The following is a 24,424-nucleotide window of genomic DNA, read 5'->3' on the forward strand; positions in this document are numbered from 1 at the left end:
GATCTCATTCCTTTTGATGGCTGCATAATATACCATTGTATATATATACCACCTCTTCTTTATCCATTCATCTGTCGATGGACATCTTGGCTCTTTCCACAGTTTGGCGAATGTGGACATTGCTGATATGAACATCGGGGTGCACGTACCCTTTTGGATCCCTACTTTTGTATCTTTGGGGTAAATACCCAGTAGTGCAATTGCTGGATCATATGGTAGCTCTATTTTCAACTTTTTGAGGAACCTCCATACTGTTTTCCAGAGTGGCTGCACCAGCTTGCATTCCCACCAACAGTATAGGAGGGTTACCCTTTCTCCACATCCCCGCCTATATCTGTCGTTTCCTGACTTGTTAATTTTAGCCATTCTGACTGGTGTGAGGTGGTATCTCATTGAGGTTTTGATTTGGATTTCCCTGATGCCGAGCGATGTTAAGCACTTTTTCATGTGTCTGTTGGCCATTTGGCTGTCTTCTTTGGAAAAATGTCTGTTCCTGTCTTCTGCCCATTTCTTGATTGGATTCTTTCTTCTTTGGGTGTTGAGTTTGAATACTTCTTTATGGATTTTGGATACTAGCCCTTTAACTGATATGTCATTTGCAAATATCTTCTCCCATTCTGTCGGTTGTCTTTTGGTTTTGTTGACTGTTTCTTTTGCTGTGCAAAAGCTTTTTATCTTGATGAAGTCCCAATAGTTCATTTTTGCCCTTAATTCCTTTGCCTTTGTCAATGTTTCTAGGAAGAAGTTGCTGTGGCTGAGGTCGAAGAGCTTGCTGCCTGTGTCCTCCTTTAGGATTTTGATGGACTCCTGTCTCACATTTAGGTCCTTCAACCATTTGGAGTCTATTTTTGTGTGTGGTGTAAGGAAATGGTCCAGTTTCATTCTTCTGCATGTGGCTGTCCAATTTTACCAACACGATTTGTTGAAGAGACTGTTTTTTCCATTGGACATTCTTTCCTGCTTTGTCAAAGATGAGTTGACCATAGACTTGACGGTCCATTTCTGGGCTCTCTCTTCTGTTCCATTGATCTATGTGTCTGTTTTTGTGCCAGTACCATACTGTCTTGATGATGACAGCTTTGTAATAGAGCTGGAAGTCCGGAATTGTGATGCCACCAGCTTTGCTTTTCTTTTTCAACATTCCTCTGGCTATGCGGGGTCTTTTCTGGTTCCATACAAATTTTAGGATTATTTGTTCCATTTCTTTGAAAAAAGTGGATGGTATTTTGATGGGGATTGCATTGAATGTGTAGATTGCTCTAGGTAGCATTGACATCTTCACAATATTTGTTCTTCCAATCCATGAGCATGGAACATTTTTCCATTTCTTTGTGTCCTCCTCAATTTCTTTCGTGAGTATTTTATAGTTTTCTGAGTACAGATCCTTTGTCTCTTTGGTTAGATTTATTCCTAGGTATCTTATGGTTTTGGGTGCAATTGTAAATGGGATCGACTTCTTAATTTCTCTTTCTTCTGTCTTGTTGTTGGTGTATAGGAATACCACTGATTTCTGTGCATTGATTTTATATCCTGCCACTTTATTGAATTCCTGTATGAGTTCTAGCAGTTTTGGGGTGGAGTCTTTGGGGTTTTCCACATAAAGTATCATATCATCTGCAAAGAGTGAGAGTTTGACTTCTTCTTTGCCAATTTGGATGCCTTTGATTTCTTTTTGTTGTCTGCTGTGGCTAGGACTTCTAATACTATGTTGAATAGCAGTGGTGATAGTGGACATCCCTGCCGCGTTCCTGACCTTAGGGGAAAAGCTCTCTGTTTTTCCCCATTGAGAATGATATTCGCTGTAGGTTTTTCATAGATGGCTTTTATGATATTGAGGTATGTACCCTCTATGCCTATACTCTGAAGAGTTTTGATCAAGAAAAGATGCTGTACTTTGTCAAATGCTTTTTCTGCATCTATTGAGAGGATCATGATTCTTGTTCTTTCTTTTGTTAATGTATTGTATCACGTTGATTGATTTGTGGATGTTGAACCAACCTTGCAGCCCAGGAATAAATCCCACTTGGTCGTGGTGAATAATCCTTTTAATGTACTGTTGGATCCTATTGGCTAGTATTTTGGTGAGAATTTTTGCATCCATGTTCATCAGGGATATTGGTCTGTAGTTCTCCTTTTTGATGGGGTCTTCCTCTGGTTTGGGGATCAAGGTAATGGTGGCCTCATAAAACGAGTTTGGAAGTTTTCCTTTCATTTCTATTTTTGGGACAGTTTCAGAAGAATAGTTATTAATGCTTCTTTAAATGTTTGGTAGAATATTCCTGGGAAGCCATCTGGCCCTGGGCTTTTGCTTTTTGGGAGATTTTTGATGACTGCTTCAATCTCCTTAGTGGTTATAGGTCTGTTCAGGTTTTCTATTTCTTCCTGGTTCAGTTTTGGTAGTTGATGAATAGCATCCATTTCTTCCAGATTATCTAATTTGCCGGCACAGAGTTGCTCATATTCTTATAATTGTTTGTTTTTCTTTGGTGTTGGTTGTGATCTCTCCTCTTTCATTCAAGATTTTGTTGATTTGGGTCATTTCTCTTTTCTTTTTGATAAGTCTGGCTAGGGGTTTATCAATCTTGTTAATTCTTTCAAAGAACCAGTTCCTAGTTTCGTTGATCTGTTCTACTATTCTTTTGGTTTCTATTTCATTGATTTCTACTCTGATCTTTATTATTTCTCTTCTCCTGCTGGGTTTAGGGTTTATTTGCTGTTCTTTCTCCAGCTCCACAGGTAACTACTATGAAGGGATAGAATGACTCTAAAAATGAAAAATAAAAATGTTTTTTAAAAAAAGGGATTGAGAAGATGTTGGTTGAAAAAGGGAAAAAGAAAAATTAAAAAAAAAAAGTTAAAAAAATTAACTTTGAAAGACTACAGAATCATGGTAAAAAAGTCATGGATTCTATGTGCAGTATTCCCCTAAGGCTGGAGTTCTGCCATTCTCATTGATGGGTACACTTGGTCTTGGCTGGCTGTTCTTGCTGATTTTCTGGGGGAGGGGCCTGTTGCTGTGGTTCCCAAATGTCTTTGCCCGAGGCGGAATTGCCCTGCCCTTGCCCGGTCTGGGCTAAGTAATCTGCTCGGGCTTGCTCTTGGGAGCTTTTGTTCCCTGCAAGCTTTCCATACAGCTTTGGAAGATGAGAGTGAAAATGGTGGCCTCCCAATCTCAGCCCCGGAGGAGCCGAGAACTTGGGACCCCGCTCCTCAGTGCACCCCCAGAGAAAAGCAGTCACTCCCATCTCCCCGGTCTCCGGCCGCACTCCGTGCTCACCTGGCCTGTGACCGAGCATTTATATCTCTGGCACCCGACCCCATGTGGAGTCTCCAAACCCAGCAGATCCCTGCGGTGCGCTCCCGCACCACTCCTCCTGGGTCAGGAAGGTGAGTCTCCCCGGATCTGCCAATTGTTGGATCCCTGCTAGAGGAGCAGGGGCCAGACTGTGCCGCAGATCACGGTTTATGGCAACCCCGAGCTGAGAGCCTGCACCTCCGCTCCGTCTCTGCAGCTGGCTTCCCCGCTCTGATACCTGGAAGCTCTGCCACACTCAGGCACCCCCGGTCTTTCTGTGACCCCGAGGGTCCTGAGACCACACTGTCCCACGAGGGTTCCACCTCCCGCTTAGCCACCGGAGTGACGTCCCTCAGCGGAGCAGACTTCTAAGAGTTCCAATTTTGTGCTCCGCAGCTCTATCACTTGCCAGAAGCAGCGGATGGAGGCCCCTCCCCGCCATCTATCCTCCTGAATATCGCCTCGGATTCACTTCTCTGCACGTCCTACCTTCCAGAAAGTGGTCACTTTTCTGTTCAGAGAGTTGTTGCTATTCTTTCCTTCGATCTCCTGTTGAGTTTGTAGGTGTTCAGAATGGTTTGATCCCTATCCAGCTGAATTCCTGAGACCAGACGAAATCCAGGTCTCCTACTCCTCCACCATCTTACCTCGCTCGCTGATCACATTCTTTAAAAAATTTTTTTTTTCATTCTTTTTTCAACCAACTTATCATTTCCTTTCTTAAAATTTTTTTAATTTTCATAAACTTTACAGTCATATTCCATCCCTTCATATTTACCCTTAGTTTTGTATGTATATATGTTTTTCTTCCTTTAAAATTTTGGGAGGCAATTTCTTCTACAGACCAAACTACACCCAAATCTAGTGTGTGGCTGTTATTTTCACCAACCTGATCATATTCTTTTAATCCCCCAGTTTAGGGTATCTTCTGATTTGTTTAGTGTATATTTTTCTGGGGTCAGGGTTATTATCCTGTTAGCATTTTGTTCTCTCATTCCCTATTCTCCTCTGGTCAAAATGACAAGATGGAAAAAATCACCTCATAAAAAAGAACAAGAGGCAGTACCAACTGCCAGGGACCTAACCAATACGGATATTAGTAAGATGTCAGAACTAGAATTCACAATGACGATTATAAAGATACTAGCTGGGATTGAAACAGGCATGGAAGATATTAGAGAAACCCTTTCTGGAGAAATAAAAGAACTAAAATCCAACCAAGTCAAAACCAAAAAGGCTATTAATGAGGTGCAATAAAAAATGGAGGCTCTAACTGCTAGGATTAATGAGGCAGAAGAGAGAATTAGTGATAGAGAAGACCAAATGATGGAGAATAAAGAAGCTGAGAAAAAGAGAGACAAACTACTGGATCACGAGGGTAGAATTCGAGAGATAAGTGACAGCATAAGATGAAACAATATTAGAATAATTGGGATACCAGAAGAAGAAGAAAGAGAGAGAGGGGTAGGAGGTGTATTGGAGCAAATTATAGCAGAGAACTTCCCTAATTTGGGCAAGGAAACAGGCATCAAAATCTAGGAAGCACAGAGAACCCCTCTTAAAATCAATAAAAATAGGTCAACACCCCAACATCTAATGGTAAAACTCACAAGTCTCAGAGACAAAGAGAAAATTCTGAGAGTAGCTCAGGATAAGAGGTCTGTAACCTACAATGGTAGAATCATTAGATTGGCAGCAGACATATCCACAGAGACCTGGCAGGGCAGAAAGGACTGGCATGATATATTCAGAGCACTAAATGAGAAAAATATGCAGCCAAGAATACTGTATCCAGCTAGGCTGTCATTGAAAATAGAAGGAGAGATGAAAAGCTTGCAGGAAAAAAAAAAAAAAAAAAAGCTGAAAGAATTTGTGAACACCAAACCAGCTCTACAAGAAATATTGAAAGGGGTCCTCTAAGCAAAGAAAGAGTCTAAAAGTAACATAGACCAGAAAGGAACAAAGACAATATATAGTAACAGTCACCTTACGGGCAATACAATGGCACTAAATTCATACCTTTCAAGAGGTACCCTGAATATAAATGGGCTAAATGCCCCAATCAAAAGACACAGGGTATCAGATTGGATAAAAAAAACAAGACCCATTGATATGCTGTCTGCAAGAGACTCATTTTAGACCCAAAGACACCCCCAGATTGAAAGTGAGGGGGTGGAAAACCATTTACCATGCTAATGGAGACGAAAAGAAAGCTGGGGTGGCAATCCTTATATCAGACAAATTAGATTTTAAAGCAAAGACTATAAGAGATGAGGAAGGACACTACATCACACTTAAAGTGTCTATCCAACAAGAAGATCTAACAATTGTAAATATCTATGCCCCTAACATGGGAGCAGCCAATTATATAAGCCAGTTAATAATAAAATCAAAGAAACACATTGACAACAATACAATAATAGTGGGGGACCCTTACACTCCCCTCACTGAAATGGACAGATCATCTAAGTAAAAGATCAACAAGGAAATAAAGACTTTAAATGACACACTGGAACAAATGGACTTCACAGATGTATTCAGAACATTCTACCCCAAAGCAACAGAATACACATTCTTCTCTAGTGCCCATGGAACATTCCCCAGAACAGATCACATCCTAGGTCACAAATCAGGTCTCAACCTGTACCAAAAGACCGGGATCATTCCCTGCATATTTTCAGACCACAATGCTTTGAAACTAGAACTCAATCACAAGAGGAGAGTCAGAACGAACTCAAATACATGGAGGTTAAAGAGCATCCTACTAAAGAATGAATGGTTCAACCAGGAAATTAAAGAAGAATTTTAAAAAATTAATGGAAACAAATGAAAATGAAAACACAACTGTTCAAAATCTTTGGGATGCAGCAAAGGCGGTCCTAAGAGGAAAGTATATAGCAATACAAGCCTTTCTCAAGAAACAAGAAAGGTCTCAAATACACAACCTAACCCTACACCTAAGGGAGCTGGAGAAAGAACAGCAAATAAAGCCTAAACCCAGCAGGAGAAGAGAAATAATAAAGATGAGAGCAGAAATCAATGAAATAGGAATCAAAAGAACAGTAGAACAGATCAGCGAAACTAGGAGCTGGTTCTTTGAAAGAATTAAGAAGACTGATAAACCCCTGGCCAGACTTATCAAAAAGAAAAGAGAAATGACCCAAATAAATAAAATCATGAATGAAAGAGGAGAGATCACAACCAACACCAAAGAAATACAAACAATTCTAAGAACATATTATGAGAGCAACTATAAGCCAGCAAATTAGATAATCTGGAAGAAACGGATGCATTCCTAGAGATGTATCAACTACCAAAACTGAACCAGGAAGAAATAGAAAACCTGAACAGACCTATAACCACTAAGGAAATTGAAGCAGTCATCAAAAATCTCCCAAAAAGCAAAAGCCCAGGGCCAGATGGCTTCCCAGGGGAATTCTACCAAACTTTTAAAGAAGAATTAATAACTATTCTTCTGAAACTGTTCCAAAAAATAGAAATGGGAGGAAAGCTTCCAAACTCATTTTATGAGGCAGCATTACCTTGATCCCCAAACCAGAGAAAGACCCCATCAAAAAGGAGAACTACAGACCAATATCCCTGATGAACATGGATGCAAAAATTCTCACCAAAATACTAGCCAATAGGATCCAACAGTACATTAAAAGGATTATTCACCACGACCAAGTGGGATTTATTCCTGGGCTGCAAGGTTGGTTCAACATCCGCAAATCAATGAGTTACAATACATTAATAAAAAAAAGAACCAGAACCATATGATCCTCTCAATAGATGCAGAAAAAGCATTTGACCTAAGTACAACATCCATTCTTGATCAAAACTCTTCAGAGTGTAGGGATAGAGGATACATACCTCAGTATCATAAAAGCCATGTATGAAAAACCCAGAGCGAATATCATTCTCAATGGAGAAAAACTGAGAGCTTTTCCCCTAAGGTCAGGAACGCGGCAGGGATGTCCACTATCACCACTGCTATTCAATATAGTACTAGAAGTCCTGGCCTCAGCCATCAGACAACAAAAAGAAATAAAAGGCATCCGAATCAGCCATGAAGAAGTCAAACTCTCACTCTTTGCAGATGATATACTTTATGTGGAAAACCCAAAAGACTCCACCCCAAAACTGCTAGAACTCATACAGGAATTCAGTAAAGTGGCAGGATATAAAATCAATGCACAGAAGTCAGCGGCATTACTATACACCAACAACAAGACAGAAGAAAGAGAAATTAAGAAGTCGATCCCATTTACAATTGCATCCAAAACCATAAGATACCTAGGAATAAATCTAACCAAAGTGGCAAAGAATCTGTACTCAGAAAACTATAGAATACTCATGAAGGAAATTGAGGAGGACACAAAGAAATGGAAAAACTTTCCATGTTCATGGATTGGAAGAACAAATATTGTGAAGATGTCAATGCTACCTAGAGCAATCTACACATTCAATGCAATCCCTATCAAAATATCATCAACTTTTTCCAAAGAAATGGAACAAATAATCCTAAAATTTGTATGGAACAGAAAAGACCCCGAGTTGTTAGAGGAATGTTGAAAAAGAAAAGCAACGCTGGTGGCATCACAATTCCGGACTTCAGGCTCTATTAGAAAGCTATAATCATCAAGGTAGTATGGTGTTGGTACAAAAACAGATACATAGATCAATGGAACAGAAGAGAGAGCCCAGAAATGGACTTTCAACTCTATGGTCAACTAGTCTTCAACAAAGCAGGAAAGAATATCCAATGGAGAAAGACAGTCTCTTCAACAAATAGTGTTGGGAAAATTGGACAGCTACATGCAGATGAATGAAACCGGACCATTTCCTTACACCACACACAAAGATAGACTCAAAATGCACGCGCAGGGGCGCCTGGGTGGCTCAGTCGGTTAAGCGACTGCCTTCAGCTCAGGTCATGATCCTGGAGTCCCGGGATCGAGTCCCGCATTGGGCTCCCTGCTCGGCAGGGAGTCTGCTTCTCCCTCTGACCCTCCTCCCTCTCATGCTCTCTGTCTCTCATTCTCTCTGTCTCAAATAAATAAATAAAATCTTTAAAAAAAAAAAAAGCACACGCAGCCCCACCGCTCTGGGTTTCAGTCCCAGGGACTGCCCTAAAGTCTTTCCCTGATGCTACAGATGTAGTGAAAAGAAGCATCCAATGTTCATTGCATCAATGTCTGCAATAGCCAAACTGTGGAAAGAGCCAATATGCCCTTCAACAGACAAATGGATAAAGAAGATGTGGTCCATATATGCAATGGAATATTACTCAGCCATCAGAGAGGATGAACACCCAACTTTTTCATCAACATGGATGGGACTGGAGAAGATTATGCTAAATGAAATAAGTCAAGTAGAGAAAGTCAATTATCATATGGTTTCACTTATTTGTGGAACATAAGGAATAGCATGGAGGACATTAGGAGAAGGAAGGGAAAAATGAAGGGGATGAAATCGGAGGGGGCAGATGAACCATGAGAGTCTATGGACTCTGAGAAACAATCGGAGAATTTTAGATGGGATGGGAGTGGAGGGATGGGTTAGCCTGGTGATGGGTATTAAGATGGCCCATATTGGGGCACCTGGGTGGCTCAGTCGTTAAGCGTCTGCCTTCGGCTTGGGTCGCGATCCCAGGGTCCTGGGATCGAGCCCCGCATCGGGCTCCCTGTTCCTTGGGAAGCCTGCTTCTCCCTCTCCCACTCCCCCTGCTTGTGTTCCCTCTCTCACTGTGTCTCTCTCTGTCAAATAAATAAAAAAATAAAATCTTAAAAAAAAAAAAAAAAAGATGGCCCATATTGCATGGAGCAAAACAATGGTGTTATACGAAAACAATGAATCATGGAACACTACGTCAAAAAGTAATGATGTACTGTATCGGGACTAACATAACATAATAAAATTAAATTAAACTTAAAAAAAAAGAGTCTCCAAATGGATGAAAGACCATAATGTGAGAGGAATCCATCAAAATCCTAAAGGAGAACACAGGCAGCAACCTCTTCAATCTTGGACATAGCAACTTCTTGCTACACATGTCTCCAGAGGCAAGGGAAAGAAAAGCAAAAATGAACTATTGGGACTTCATCAAGATAAAAAGCTTTTGCACAGCAAAGGAAACAGTCAACAAAACCAAAAAACAACTGACAGAATGGGAGAAGATATTTGCAAATGACATGAGATAAAGGGCTAGTATCCAAAATCTATGAAGAACTTATCAAACTCAACACCCAAAGAACAAAGAATCCAATCAAGAAATGGGCAGAAGACATGAACACACATTTCTGCAAAGAAGACATCCAAATGGCCAACAGAGACATGAAAAAGTGCTCAACATCACTCCGCATCAGGGAAATACAAATCAAAACACAATGAGATACCACCTCACACCAGTCAGAATGGCTAAAATTAACAAGTCAGGAAATGACAGATGTTGGCGAGGATGCGGAGAAAAGGGAACCCTCCTACACTGTTGGTAGGAATGCAAGCTGGCGCAGCCGCTCTGGAAAACAGTATGGAGGTTCCTCAAAAAGTTGAAAATAGAGCTACCATATGACCCAGCAATTCCACTACTGGGTATTTACCCCAAAGATACAAATGTAGTGATCCGAAGGGACACATACATCCCAATGTTTATAGCAGCAATGTCCACAATAGCCAAACTATGGAAAGAGCCTGATGTCCATCAACAGATGAATGGATAAGGAAGATGTATATATATATACAATTGAATATTATGCAGCCATCAAAAAAAAATGAAATCTTGCCATTTGCCACGACATGTATGGAACTAGAGAGTAGCATGCTAAGTGAAATAAGTCAATCAGAGAAAAGTATCATATGATCTCACTGATATGAAGAATTTGAGAAACAAGGCAAAGGATCATAGGGGAAGGGAAGGAAAAATGAAACAAGATGAAACCAGAGAGGAAGACAAACCATAAAAGACTCTTAATCTCAGGAAACAAACTGAGGGTTGCTGGAGTGGGGGGTAGGAGGGATGGGGTGGCTGGGTAATGGACATTGGGGAGGATATGTGCTATGGTGAGCACTGTGAATTGTGTAAGACTGATGAATCACAGACCTGTACCCCTAAAGAAATAATACATTATATGTTCATTAAAAAAAAAAAAGATTTTATTTATTTATTTGACAGAGAGACAGTACAAGCAGGGGAAGCTGCAGGCAGAGGGAGAAGCAGGCTCCTTGCTGGGTGAGGAGCCCAATGTGGGGCTCAATCCCAGGACTGCGGGATCATGACCTGAGCCAAAGGCAGATGCTTAACGAACTGAGCACCCAGGCATCCCTGAAGCATGTTTCTACAGACCCAGAACACCAGGGCCTGGGACCAAGCAAAGTGTGCAGTAAGTTATCATGTTTGGTTCCTCTCCTGACTGGCTGGTCCCATTTACAGATCCTTATCAGAAGCTGGGGACAAACCAAGCTTTGGTTAAAAGAGGGTCCTCACCATAAATGCCCACAGGGTCTAAGCCTAAAAGGTGAATCAGTGAAATGCTGGGTGAAAGACAATGGGGAATGGAGGGGATTCGGGCAAACGGAACAGCATAAGTCCTATTTCAGTGGCAGCTGATTCTCACCTCACGGAGAATGTAAATTCAGTACTATCACAGCCTTGCTTTTTAAGGAGAAAACAGAAATCCAGATTTTTATGTGCAAATGTCTGAGTTTTAAATGTCATCAGTGAATCTAAGTTTAAAAACAAAACAAAACCATGAGAAGCCAACACCCCAGTTCTGAAGGCCACATTCCGTCTGCAGGAGCCAGCAAATCCTGGCTTAGACATGGTGTGCCTTCAACAGGTGGGATTTAGCTCTGCGGGAAGGCTCAAGTCTCCGTGGTGACTAGGAGGAAAAGGGTGTGAGCTGGTGGAACAGTGGGCAGGGCTTTCTCTCCAAGGGTCTCCTTCCACCTGAGAAAAACCAGTCTAGCAGCCGCTGCCCAGCAGAAGCATGGCCATGCCTCTGAGGGCCTGGGGCCGAATCTCTGAAGTCGTTGCTGTCAGATCGCACTGCCCTGGCCCTGGGGGCCAGCACAGCCCAGCACACTGAGGGCCCCAGGTGACAGTGCTGCCGATACCTACCACATATGATGGGAGTAAATATGGCCATGCCTTGGTACTGCTGTTTAGAAATAGTTTTGTTCAAGATGAGCCCTCCAAAACTGGGGAGAGAGTAGAGGGCAAATGGTTAGTTTACCCTTGTAGGTGACCTGGTACACCTCTATACAAAATGTTTTATCAGCCTGCCTTCTCAGCTTAGCACTTTCCTGACCCCTACACAAAATATCTGTTGTAGCCAAGCTGGTCTCCCCAGTGTCCTCTGCACTATGCACGCTCACTTCTCCACCTGTATTCTGAGCCTCAGCTGTTCCAGAAGACCCATCAGATAATGTCAGCTCATTAAAAACAAATGACAAACTCCCCTCCAAGGCCAATTAGCTGGCTGGGCTCTGCCACGTGACCCATGCCCTGAAATGTAACTGAAATGCTAGTTTCCTGAGCAGAAAATGGAACCTGCATGAGTATCATCCCATGCTGCTTGTTCTCAGAGATGCCACAACAAGACCTCACTCCCACCAGCCCCTGTAGTTTAGCAAAGGCTGCCCTGCTGCTACATTCCTGAAAAAGTTAGACTGGTTTGTATAAGGAGCCCAGGAGCTTTCTGGAAGCAAAGACACCTAGTCCATAACCGCTTCTCCCTGAGATTCAAAGTTAGGAAAGCACCTCAGAAAAGACTGGGGTGGCCGCTGTCCAGGTCTACTAACAGAAAGGGCTCTGGAGGATCAGGCTTCAAGGGTAGAAGACCTGAGATGAGCTGAAGGGCCCAGGGCCAATAATCCCTCAGCCTCCCAAGTCCCACCGGCAGCCATGCTGTAGAATGGTGTTCACAGAGGCAGGTAAGGGGCTCCCTACAGCCTAAGCAGGGGTCCAGGCCAGTGAGAGCTCTGGCAGCACAGGAGTGGGAGACCCAGTGTCCTGCAGTGCCATGAGGGGGCAGGGAGCGGAGGCACTAGCGCACTCATCTGATGTTCCCAGGTTGGCTCTGCCTGGCTCTCTGGTGCTCCTGCAATTGTAAATAGGGCTGCTCTCAGAATAAGTAAGGCCTAAGGTTCCTGGTGAGAGGGAAACAGATGAAGAATAAAGAGGTATGACTCAGCCAGCACCAGGACTTAGTGGAGAAGCCCACAGCAGCCATGAGTGCCACCCTCACTCCAGAGGTTCTGTGGCTCTCAGGCCACTCTCTCTGTCCACAGAAGCCAGGGGTGGTATGTGAAGGGAGAAGTTGGCGGCAGCCCTCACTCATGCTCACCTGCTGATGACCATCGCTAGGATGATTGGGAACCACCCAAATTTCAGGATCTTCATGATGGGTGGGTTCTGCTTGGCAATGAGGACCCACACGGGGATCAGGGCCATGAAGCCAATACACACCAGCGGCGTCAGGTATCGATTGTCTGTGGGGAGAGGGAGGGGATGTGTGCCAGGGCACATGAGCATGGCCTGGTGGGCCATGGCCTGGGTTGCAAAGATGAGGGGTGGGCTGAGAGCTAAAAGCGCTAGAGGTCTGAGGAGACACTTCTGTCCCCAGCAGCTTAGAGTGGACCAACCTAACATACCTCTCAAAGAATTTACCATCTCATGAAGCAACTGGAAAAGCTCCTCTTTGTTCTCAATTCCTGTCACAGTCCCCTTCCCCTCTCTTTTTTGCTATTTTCCTGACATAAGTACCTCTTCCATCTCCTTCCATCCCAACCTAATTATTATTATTAATGGTGGCATTTATAGGATTGTGACCATGGGCCAGCACCGTGCTCAGCACTTCCCAAGCACAAACTCATTTCATGTTCTTAACTACCCCTCAGATAGGCATATGAGAGACTACAGTGTGAAGAGGTGGCCCACGAGGACTCGAGCCAGCATGCAGAAATCAGGGCTAATGCCAGAGTTAACTAATGATGCCAATCTTGCTCCTGGCTGAGGCCAGCCCAAGGTGACCCCCTTGGCATCCATGGGTCTCAGGGCCCAGAACATGGCCAGCTTTGCAGCTACTCATGCCCGTGTCATTTTCTTGCACTGGTGTGAGCCATGAAAACACACCTGGATCTGGGACACCTGACTGTACCTGGGGTCCGGCCAGGGCCCAACACACACCAGCACCATTCCCACTCACACTCTTCCTGCTTATTCTCTGTGTGTCACCTTCCAAATGCACACAGAACAAGACACCAGATTTCTCTAGAACTGTCCTCTCACCGCCTAGCCCCACCTCCAAAGGGCAGGCTCAGGCTCAGGGTGGTGCATGCCCTTCTGCAGAGTGGGCCTCAGCCCTCAGAGGCGTGCAGGTGGGTCTGTGCCCCACACCCCCTTTCTCTGAGTAGCATCATTAGGAGAATCTCCCACTTGTCTTTCTCTGCACTAGGCAATTACAGTCCATTCCTTTCCTTGAGCAACTACAAGGAAGGGCGGGCCACAGGTGCCCATGGTGGGCTCCGGACAAAGTGCTCCATGGCAGAAGTGGCCAGCCTCTTCACCATCCCAGGAGATGAGGGACAAGCCCAGCAAGCTCTAAGCAAGTCTCAAAGACTCTGGAAGGCAGCAGCCTATAGGGGCACTACTTTTGGGACAGTTTTGCAGTCCAGTTGTTCTAGAATGACTTGGAAGCCCTGGCAGAGGTTCCACCTCATATTTTCCCACCACCATGATGAGCACATCCCCCCGCATATGCTTGTCTTCCCAACTGCACTGACAGGTGACACAGTTGTCAGTGAAGATTTATCCAGTACACGCCAGGCCCAGTGAACCCCCCAAGCACACCCAAGGTGTAGTCACAGTCTAATTCAAGAGATGGACAGCCCAACACTACTCAACGGCTAGTAAGTCATGTGTTGAAACATGCACTATTTCAGTAGGGGTACAGCAGGGTGGAGAGGAAGGGTCTAGGGACACCTATAAAACTCCATTAACGAACCCATACACAAATTTTATTTTAAATTCAGTTTGGTTTAAAAGGAAAATTAGGTCATCTTATTAGATCTTCACTGCCACTTACAGGAACTTTGAGAATCTCCCAACCATTAAACATTGGTGGCAAGCATATCCCAGGGTGGCAAGGAGCCAGGCCCAAGGCTGAGAGGGAAAGGTTTCCAGGGCCTGAACACTCTAAGTGGCAGGTACTCTGTCAGTATGCTTCAGATGCCAGCATGGAGATGCTGGGTGATCTCTCATGGTCCTGGGTCCACGTTCCCATGGGGCAATGCTAAGCCGGAGCTTCGATGCAGCTGTGCCTTTGTCCAGGCATTTCCTCCAACGCTCCCCACTGTCCTCTTCACCATCCACACCACTCACTGATGCCACCTGCCCCGCCAGCACTCAGGGTTGTGACCATGCTCAGAATCCACACTTACTAGATCCAAACAACTGCGGGTGGCCAGCTTAGGTGGAAAGTAACAACTGTGACACTCAGAGGAGAGTGGTCAGCTGTGAAAACCCAGCAGGTGAGAACCATCTGGCAAGGGGGATGCTGCCTGGCTACACTGCCCAGGGCATGAGCAAACCTCGATAATCCCAGGACACACCTGGGGAGACCCCTGGTGGAGTCAGGGCCTCTAGCCGTGAGGGCCCGTCATACAAGATGTGTGCCTGTCTCCCTCGGCTGCTGACTAGGGCACCGGGCCACCTTCTGAGGAGCCCTGGGCTCCTCACACCTGTGGAGGGACGATATGCTGCTGCTGCCCATGGCTGTGACACTCCTCCTTGGGAGTCCCTTTCCGGGTGGTTTGTATGTGTCCAATGTGAAATGCCTTCCCATGGAGCTCTGTTAGCCTCCAGTCCTCCCTGGCCTCCTCGTGCACCCCTGTCCTAAGGGGAGACAGACAACGAATCTGTTGACCCGAGTGGTTGGGAAAGCTTCAGGTACCTGCTAGGGAACACCTCAAATCTGCTGAATGACCTCAGGCTTTGCCTTGGGAAAAGTAGGATTTCTGACCCCACGACAGACCCCATAAGTTCCTTTCTGTGTGAGCGGTGCCTGGTCTGAATGCTGTGGGCTGGGTGCGGATGTCAGACCCAGCCCTGCTCGTGCCCCGCCCCCCTTCCTGGGGCACCCCTACCTTTGTATTTGTAGAAGAAGCTGCTGACAAAAGCCAAAAGGGACAATGTAGTGAGGTCTCCCAGGCTGGCAGCAATAGGCGTGGCAATGTTGTCTGGGTTGAGCCCGAGCTTCCGAGCGCCAATCACTATACAAACCATCAGCATTCCTGCAGACAGGAGACAGAGGAGACTCAAAGCACAGGATGAGAAGGTGGCTGCAAGGCTGCTCAGTAATGCCTCGATCCACACAGACCAAGCCTGGAGCCAGGCTGCCCTGACACTCAGTTTCACTGCTATGCTGGAGCCTGAGAATCAGGCTGCGGCAGTGGGAGGTGGGGGGGCGGGGTGGACCCCTGTGACAGGCTGCGAAGAGCAGCCTGAAAGCTTTGAGGATACACTCAAACCCATGGGGAGATAGCAGGGAGTAGACTCCCGGGCTCCTCACCACCTGGGACTACAGACATGAAGCTCACAGCCCCTCAATGCAGGAAAGAGGACTCCAAAACTGCTCTGAATGACAGAGCCCCAGGGGCAGGGCACGGCCTCTTGTGTCCACTGGAGTTCCCAGGGAAACAGGTACCTTGGTGGGATTAGCAACGTGAGAGGTTTGTTAGGGGCAAAGCCTGTGAGGGGAGAGTTGCTGGGGGAAGGGGAACCAGGAGAGCCACAGGATGGTGCACAGGGTGCCCAGGGTGGGAGAGGGGGTGGGAAGGAAGGGGAAGCAGGTGCAGACTGCATAAAGTACTGTCAGTGGGGCTGCATCTCTGGGGAACAGGCCCATCTTGGGAGCCCAGCAGGGCCACCACTGGGTGCAGGCAGCAGGTGGCCTCTGCCAGTGGGGCTGGGGGTGGAGTTTCAGGTGCTGCACTGGAGACCTCCCCGGGGCCTAGTTTCCATCCTGACCCTGTGCTCTGAGGCGACAGTCGTGTGTCGTCCTCTAGCCCTCGGCCACTACCTAGGACTTAAACCAACAGTGTCGCGTGTGGGTCTTTAAGAAGACACTTTGTATCTTGGCTATTGATGTTTTAACATTTTACCCAGTATTCGTAACTCTAAACAAAATTATTATTCTCATCTCAATGCCATACTAACTGGCCACAGTTTGTCCCCTGTTTCATGACCAGGTCATAGCTGCTTTCTCTCTTTTGAAATGTCACTTCTAAGTGAAGTTGAGTCTGCACAGCTGGCAGTCTGGTAACAATCCCACAGGGACTACACAGACACCACCAGTTTGAGAGCACCTACTAAAATCCACCAGCACCACCACCACCACCACCACCTGGCTTTACAGCAGAGTCACGTCGAGGTCACATGAGGAGCCACCAGCAATGTTTCTGAACTCCTACACATCTCTGGACAACCCGGCTATGTCCATGCTGGTGAGCTCCGCTCCCCCTCGGGGCCTTAGTTTCCTCATCTGTAAAATGGAGAGCTAGAAATGGCATTCTCTACAGGGCCCCACAGGAACAGGACTGGCCTCCTGAATCATCTGATGGTGCTGTTTTCAGAAGAGACTTCATGTCAAGCATCTCCTGAGCTCTAATTCTCCAGAAGGTGTGGCGTACTCGCCCTGCTCTTCCCTTGGCCAGACTGGCACAGGTACCCGGCCAGGAGCACACTCCTACCCAGGGAAGTGCAGCTTGTGATCTGCTCCTGGTTTTCTACACTTTTATCCTCCCTCCTGATTATATACACTAGCACAGGAAGGAACAGAATCCACCAAATAGCCCGCCACATCATCTTACAAAACACTGAGCTCAAAGGGCTTTTATGAGCAGTCAGATGGAGGACAGAAGTGTAAATGCAAATCCAATTTATAGTGTCCACTTATTCCTTCTTGTACTTGCACATGGTTTGCAAGAGACACTCAGACACGCAGTCCAGAAGAGAACCAGAATAAACCCCATTCATTTAGCAAACATTTAGGAGCTGAAATATGCCTATTTTAGGTAATGAAAATAACCATCAGGCGCTGTACTCACACAGTAAATGCTTGTCGGGCAGAGGAATGGACGGCGCACAAATAAGTGAACAAGAATTTGAAGTGAACAAACAGGACATGAAAAGAAAGCATGACTGTGAACTGGGGGCTACCCTAGACACTTGGCCCTTTGTGCTCGTGTACGGATGTCTCACTCTGTACCAGAATATCAACATCACAGAATGGTGCAGTCACTCCCCAGAGCATCCCCAGCACCGCAACAGCGCCTGGCATGCGGCAGACACTCAGTAAGTACTGAGAAATGAGCGAATGGGTGACATTCTACAGCAACTGCCTGGCCACTGTCGTTGCCACTGTCATGCGTGAGCTCATGTCTGTCAATGCTTGTGTCTTCCCGCCTTCTGCAGACACATAGGAAGCATCTGATGTGTGGCAGGCAGTGTGACAGGAACAGAACTGGAGAAGCAGGGCCCCTCTCTGAGGTGCTGACATTTTAGCGAGGAGGTGAGACAGAAAATGAATGAAGAAAGTGGATGATTACAGATTTTCACAAGTGCTCTATAAGGAAAACAGGTGCACGGTGCAGAAGAGCGTGGTGACAGTTGGGGAGAAGGCCGGAGGGTGGAACATGTGCAAGGGCTGCCTGCAGAGATGAAATTGAAGTTAAAACCTGAGCCCTGCTCCCCACCATGACTGCAGACTCCAGATCCCACCACAAGCCCATATGCAAGCCATGCTTGAGAAATGTTTAAAGACTGACTGAATGAGTAAGTGAATGAATGAATGGATGGATGGATGAAGAAATGAATGTGTCTACTGAGCAAAGGCCAGTTCTTTATAAACAAGCAGAAGGAAGAGATGTGGAGTCAGCAGCTCGCTCTGGCACACACACCCTGCCTAAGAGTGGACTCATCATCCGCCCTGCCCACCTTTAAGGTGCGTCTTGGTAACCCAACAGGCTCTCCCCCAGCCCCTGGCAGGATATATGAGGCTCCACCATTAGTGCTCCCATCTTTCACATCTCAAGGAATTGCAACACAAAGAGCTGAGAGCAGAGCACTGAGGAAGGGGGGCGGAGAGAGCCAGGAGGGGGTGGTCACTGGGGTGGGGGCACAGCTCACCGAGGGCAAATGCGGCGAGGAAGGCGGTGATGACGCTGCTGGCACACAGCAACTCCACCTTTGCCACATCTAACTCCTCCCTAGACACAGCGCCCAGCAGCAGGGCGGCCATGGCAGCCAGGAGCCCCACGACGGTGGCCTGCACCTGTCAGGGCAGAAATCAGAAACGTGAGGAAAGGTGCCACTGACCACCATCACTCCTCCCTGCCTTTCACTCTGCCTCCTCTCTGACCTTGAGAGGTCAGTATGTCACTCACCACTACCTCTCGTCCCATACCCTAAAGTCTGCCAAGGGCCCCTCCAACCTGGGAAAAACAAAGACTAACACCTTGCTTCAATCCAACTCCCTTGAAAACTGTTGTTTTCCTGTTCTGCAACTAGCTCAAAGCTATCTTGCTTCAGGAAATCTTCATCTTCTACTCGGCCCTTAGCCAAAGGCCACCAGTCTCTTGCTTGTGGCTCCTCCCACAGCTCTAGGGAAAAGTGCTCTCTAGCTATACAGACAACCAATGTCCCCTGCAATGTGGAAACACTCCATGATCCACAGCTACACCTTGGAAGCCTCTGTGTACACTTTCCATCTCTCTCTCTGCCTTCCTTCCTTGGCACTTGCTCTGCATGCTGGTGCCCCCTTTCTCTACATTCTCCCCCATCCCAGCTGCAGTTCCCATTTCATCTTGGTGGGGACACATCTCTGCTGCTCACTCAGGCCAGTACATGATGTGTCCAGGTCTGAGTATCAATACTGGCACCTGTTATCAGTACAGTTGACCCTTCAACAACACAGGCATTGGGGCGCCGATGCAGGTGAAAACCTATGTATAACTTGCGACTCCCCCAGAACTTAACTACTAATAGCCTACTGTTGACCGGAAGCCTTACCCATAACATAAAGTCGATTAACACTATATTTTGTATATTATGTGTATTATATACTGTATCCTTACAGTTCAGTAAGCTAGAGAAGAGAAAATTAAAAAAAATCATAAGGAATCATACATACATTGACAGTACTGTACTGAATCAACTCTGCATAGGGGCAGGACTGCCCAGTTCAAACCTGTCTTGTCCAAGGGTCAACTGCAATTCAAATGTCTTTTATTTATTTATTTATTATTTTTTTATTCTTATGTTAATCCCCATACATTACATCATTAGTTTTAGATGTAGTGTTCCATGATTCATTGTTTGTGCATAACACCCAGTGCTCCATGCAGAATGTGCCCTCCTCAAATCCCACCACCAGGCTAACTCATCCTCCCACTCCCCTCCCCTCTAGAACCCTCAGTTTGTTTTTCAGAGTCCATCGTCTCTCATGGTTCGTCTACCACTCCGATTTCTCCCGCTTCATTCTTCCCCTCCTGCTACCTTCTTCTTCTTCTTTTTTTCTTTATATTGCATTATTTGTTTCAGAGGTACAGATCTGAGATTCAACAGTCTTGCACAATTCACAGCACTTACCAGAGCACATACCCTCCCCAGTGTCTATCACCCAGTCAGCCCATCTCTCTGACCCCACCCCCCCACTCCAGCAACCCTCATTTTGTTTCCTGCAATTAAGAATTCCTCATATCAGTGAGATCATATGATACATGTCTTTCTCTGTTTCACTTATTTCGCTCAACATAACACCCTCCAGTTCCATCCACGTCGTTGCAAATGGCAAGATCTCATTCCTTTTAATGGCTGCATAATATTCCATTGTGTACCACACAATGTGTACCACATCTTCTTTATCCATTCATCTGTCGATGGACATCTTGGCTCTTTCCACAGTTTGGCGAATGTGGACATTGCTGATATGAACATCGGGGTGCACGTACCCTTTTGGATCCCTACTTTTGTATCTTTGCGGTAAATACCCAGTAGTGGAATTGCTGGATCATATGGTAGCTCTATTTTCAACTTTTTGAGGAACCTCCATACTGTTTTCCAGAGTGGCGGCACCAGCTTGCATTCCTACCAACAGTGTAGGAGGGTTCCCCTTTCTCCGCATCCCCGCCAACATCTGTCGTTTCCTGACTTGTTAATTTTAGCCATTCTGACTGGTGTGAGGTGGTATCTCATTGAGGTTTTGATTTGGATTTCCCTGATGCCGAGCGATATTGAGCACTTTTTCATGTGTCTGTTGGCCATTTGGATGTCTTCTTTGGAAAAATGTCTGTTCATGTCTTCTGCCCATTTCTTGATTGGATTCTTTCTTCTTTGGGTGTTGAGTTTGATAAGTTCTTTATTGATTTTGGATACTAGCCCTCTATCTGATATGTCATTTGCAAATATCTTCTCCCATTCTGTCGGTTGTCTTTTGGTTTTGTTTACTGTTTTCTTTGCTTTGCAAAAGCTTTTTATCTTGATGAAGCCCCAATAGTTCATTTTTGCCCTTGCTTCCCTTGCCTTTGGTGATGTTTCTAGGAAGAAGTTGCTTTGGCTGAGGTCAAAGAGGTTGCTGCCTGTGTTCTCCTTTAGGATTTTGATGGACTCCTGTCTCACATTGAGGTCTTTCAACCATTTGGAGTCTATTTTTGTGTGTGGTGTAAGGAAATGGTCCAGTTTCATTCTTCTGCATATGGCTATCCAATTTTCCCAACACCATTTGTTGAAGAGACTGTCTTTTTTCCATTGGACATTCGTTCCTGCTTTGTCAAAGATGAGTTGACCACAGAGTTGAGGGTCCATTTCTGGGCTCTCTATTCTGTTCCATTGATCTATGTGTCTGTTTTTGTGCCAGTGCCATACTGTCTTGATGATGACAGCTTTGTAATAGAGCTGGAAGTCCGGAATTGTGATGCCGCCAGCTTTGCTTTTCTTTTTCAACATTCCTCTGGCTATGCGGGGTCTTTTCTGGTTCCATACAAATTTTAGGATCATTTGTTCCATTTCTTTGAAAAAAGTGGATGGTATTTTGATGGGGATTGCATTGAATGTGTAGATTGCTCTAGGTAGCATTGACATCTTCACAATATTTGTTCTTCAAATCCATGAGCATGGAATGTTTTTCCATTTCTTTGTGTCTTCTTCAATATCTTTCATGAGTATTTTATAGTTTTCTGAGTACAGATCCTTTGCCTCTTTGGTTAGATTTATTCCTAGGTATCTTATGGTTTTGGGTGCAATTGTAAATGGGATCGACTCCTTAATTTCTCTTTCTTCTGTCTTGTTGTTGGTGTATAGGAATGCCACTGATTTCTGTGCATTGATTTTATATCCTGCCACTTTACTGAATTCCTGTATGAGTTCTAGCAGTTTTGGGGTGGAGTCTTTGGGGTTTTCCACATAAAGTATCATATCATCTGCAAAGAGTGAGAGTTTGACTTCTTCTTTTCCAACTTGGATGCTTTTGATTTCTTTTTGTTGTCTGCTGTGGCTAGGACTTCCAATACTATGTTGAATAGCAGTGGTGATAGTGGACATACCTGCCGCATTCCTGACCTTAGGGGGAAAGCTCTCCGTTTTTCCCCATTGAGAATGATTCGCTGTAGGTTTTTCATAGATGGCTTTTATGATATTGAGGTATGTACCCTCTATGCCTATACTCTGAAGAGTTTTGATCAAGAAAGGATGCTGTACTTTGTCAAATGCTTTTTCTGCTTCTATTGAGAGGATTATATGATTCTTGTTCTTTCTTTTGTTAATGTATTGTATCACATTGATTGATTTGCGGATGTTGAACCAACCTTGCAGCCCAGGAATAAATCCCACTTGGTCGTGGTGAATAATCCTTTTAATGTACTGTTGGATCCTATTGGCTAGTATTTTGGTGAGAATTTTTGCATCCATGTTCATCAGGGATATTGGTCTGTAGTTCTCCTTTTTGATGGGGTCTTTGTCTGGTTTTGGAATCAAGGTAATGCTGGCCTCATAAAATGAGTTTGGAAGTTTTCCTTCCATTTCTATTTTTTGAAACAGTTTCAGAAGAATAGGTATTAATTCTTCTTGAAATGTTTGGTAGAATTCCCCTGGGAAGACATCTGGCCCTGGGCTTTTGTTTCTTGGGAGATTTTTGATGACTGCTTCAATTTCCTTAGTGGTTATAGGTCTGTTTAGGTTTTCTATTTCTTCCTGGTTCAGTTTTGGTAGTTCATACATCTCTAGGAATGCATCCATTTCTTCCAGGTTATCAAATTTGCTCGCATAGAGTTGCTCATAATATATTCTTATAATTGTTTGTATTTCTTGGGTGTTGGTTGTGATCTCTCCTCTTTCATTCATGATTTTGTTGATTTGGGTCATTTCTCTTTTCTTTTTGATAAGTCTGGCCAGGGGATTATCAATCTTGTTAATTCTTTCAACGAACCAGCTCCTAGTTTCGTTGATCTGTTCTACTGTTCTTTTAGTTTCTATTTCATTGATTTCTGCTCTGATCTTTATTATTTCTCTTCTCCTGCTGGGTTTAGGCTTTATTTGCTGTTCTTTCTCCAGCTCCTTTAGGTGGAGGGTTAGGTTGTGTATTTGAGACCTTTCTTGTTTCTTGAGAAAGGCTTGTATTGCTATATACTTTCCTCTTAGGACTGCCTTTGCTGCATCCCAAAGATTTTGAATAGTTGTGTTTTCATTTTCATTGGTTTCCATGTATTTTTTTAATTCTTCTTTAATATCCTGGTTGACCCATTCATTCTGCAGTAGGATACTCTTTAGCCTCCATGTATTTGAGTTCTTTCCGACTTTCCTCATGTGACTGAGTTCTAGTTTCAAAGCATTGTGGTCTGAAAACAAGCAGGGAATGATCCCAATCTTTTGGTACCGGTTGAGACCTGATTTATGACCTAGGATGTGATCTATTCTGGAGAATGTTCCATGGGCACTAGAGAAGAATGTGTATTCCGTTGCTTTGGGATGGAATGTTCTGAATATGTCTGTGAAGTCCATTTGGTCCAGTGTGTCATTTAAAGTCTTTATTTCCTTGTTGATCTTTTGCTTAGACGATCTGTCCATTTCAGTGAGGGGGGTGTTGAAGTCCCCCACTATTATTGTATTGTTGTCAATGTGTTTCTTTGCTTTTGTTATTAATTGCCTTATATAATTGGCTGCTCCCATGTTAGGGGCATAGATATTTACAATTGTTAGATCTTCTTGTTGGATAGACCCTTTAAGTAGGATATAATGTCCTTCCTCATCTCTTATTACAGTCTTTGGTTTAAAATCTAATTTGTCTGATATAAGGATTGCCACCCCAGCTTTCTTTTCGTCTCCATTAGCATGGTAAATGGTTTTCCACCCCCTCACTTTCAATCTGGGGGTGTCTTTGGGTCTAAAATGAGTCTCTTGCAGACAGCATATCGATGGGTCTTGTTTTTTAATCCAGTCTGATAGCCTGTGTCTTTTGATTGGGGCATTTAGCCCACTTACATTCAGGGTAACTATTGAAAGATAGGAATTTAGTGCCATTGTATTGCCTGTAAGGTGACTGTTACCGCATATTGTCTGTGTTCCTTTCTGGTCTATGTTGCTTTTAGGGTCTCTCGTTGCCTAGAGGACCCCTTTCAAGATTTCTTGTAGGGCTGGTTTTGTGTTTGCAAATTCCTTTAGTTTTTGTTTGTCCTGGAAGCTTTTTATCTCTCCTTCAATTTTCAATGGCAGCCTAGCTGGATAGAGTATTCTTGGCTGCATATTTTTCTCATTTAGTGCTCTGAATATATCCTGCCAGTCCTTTCTGGCCTGCCAGGTCTCTGTGGATAGGTCTGTTGCCAATCTAATGTTTCTACCATTGTAGGTTACAGATCTCTTCTCCCGAGCTGCTTTCAGGATTTTCTCTGTCTGTGAGACTCGTAAGTTTTACTATTAGATGTCGGGGTGTTGACCTATTTTTATTGATTTTGAGAGGGATTCTCTGTGCCTCTGGATTTTCATGCCTGTTTCCTTCCCCAAATTAGGGAAGTTCTCTGCTATAATTTGCTCCATTATACCTTCTGCCCCCCTCTCTCTTTCTTCTTCTGGGATCC

The 24,424-nt window shown here is 44.7% G+C and overlaps 1 protein-coding gene across 9 annotated transcripts in view; it reads right to left on the reverse strand.

Moving 5' to 3' along the window:
* Window positions 1-24,424, reverse strand: part of SLC41A3 (solute carrier family 41 member 3) — a 108,738-nt gene that overhangs the window by 9,744 nt on the left and 74,570 nt on the right. For all 9 annotated transcript variants that reach the window (XM_034996414.1, XM_034996422.1, XM_034996423.1 and 6 more), the window contains 4 exons: window positions 18,486-18,630; window positions 15,443-15,589; window positions 12,643-12,787; window positions 11,415-11,494 (listed from right to left, as the gene is read on the reverse strand). In XM_034996414.1, the coding sequence (XP_034852305.1) occupies window positions 11,415-11,494; window positions 12,643-12,787; window positions 15,443-15,589; window positions 18,486-18,630 (517 nt within the window). The remainder of the gene's footprint in view (window positions 1-11,414; window positions 11,495-12,642; window positions 12,788-15,442; window positions 15,590-18,485; window positions 18,631-24,424) is intronic.

Source organism: Mirounga leonina, unplaced genomic scaffold (genome assembly GCF_011800145.1).
Source record: "Mirounga leonina isolate KUSES-001 unplaced genomic scaffold, KU_Mleo_1.0 Mir_94, whole genome shotgun sequence".
Classification (NCBI taxonomy): domain Eukaryota; kingdom Metazoa; phylum Chordata; class Mammalia; order Carnivora; family Phocidae; genus Mirounga; species Mirounga leonina.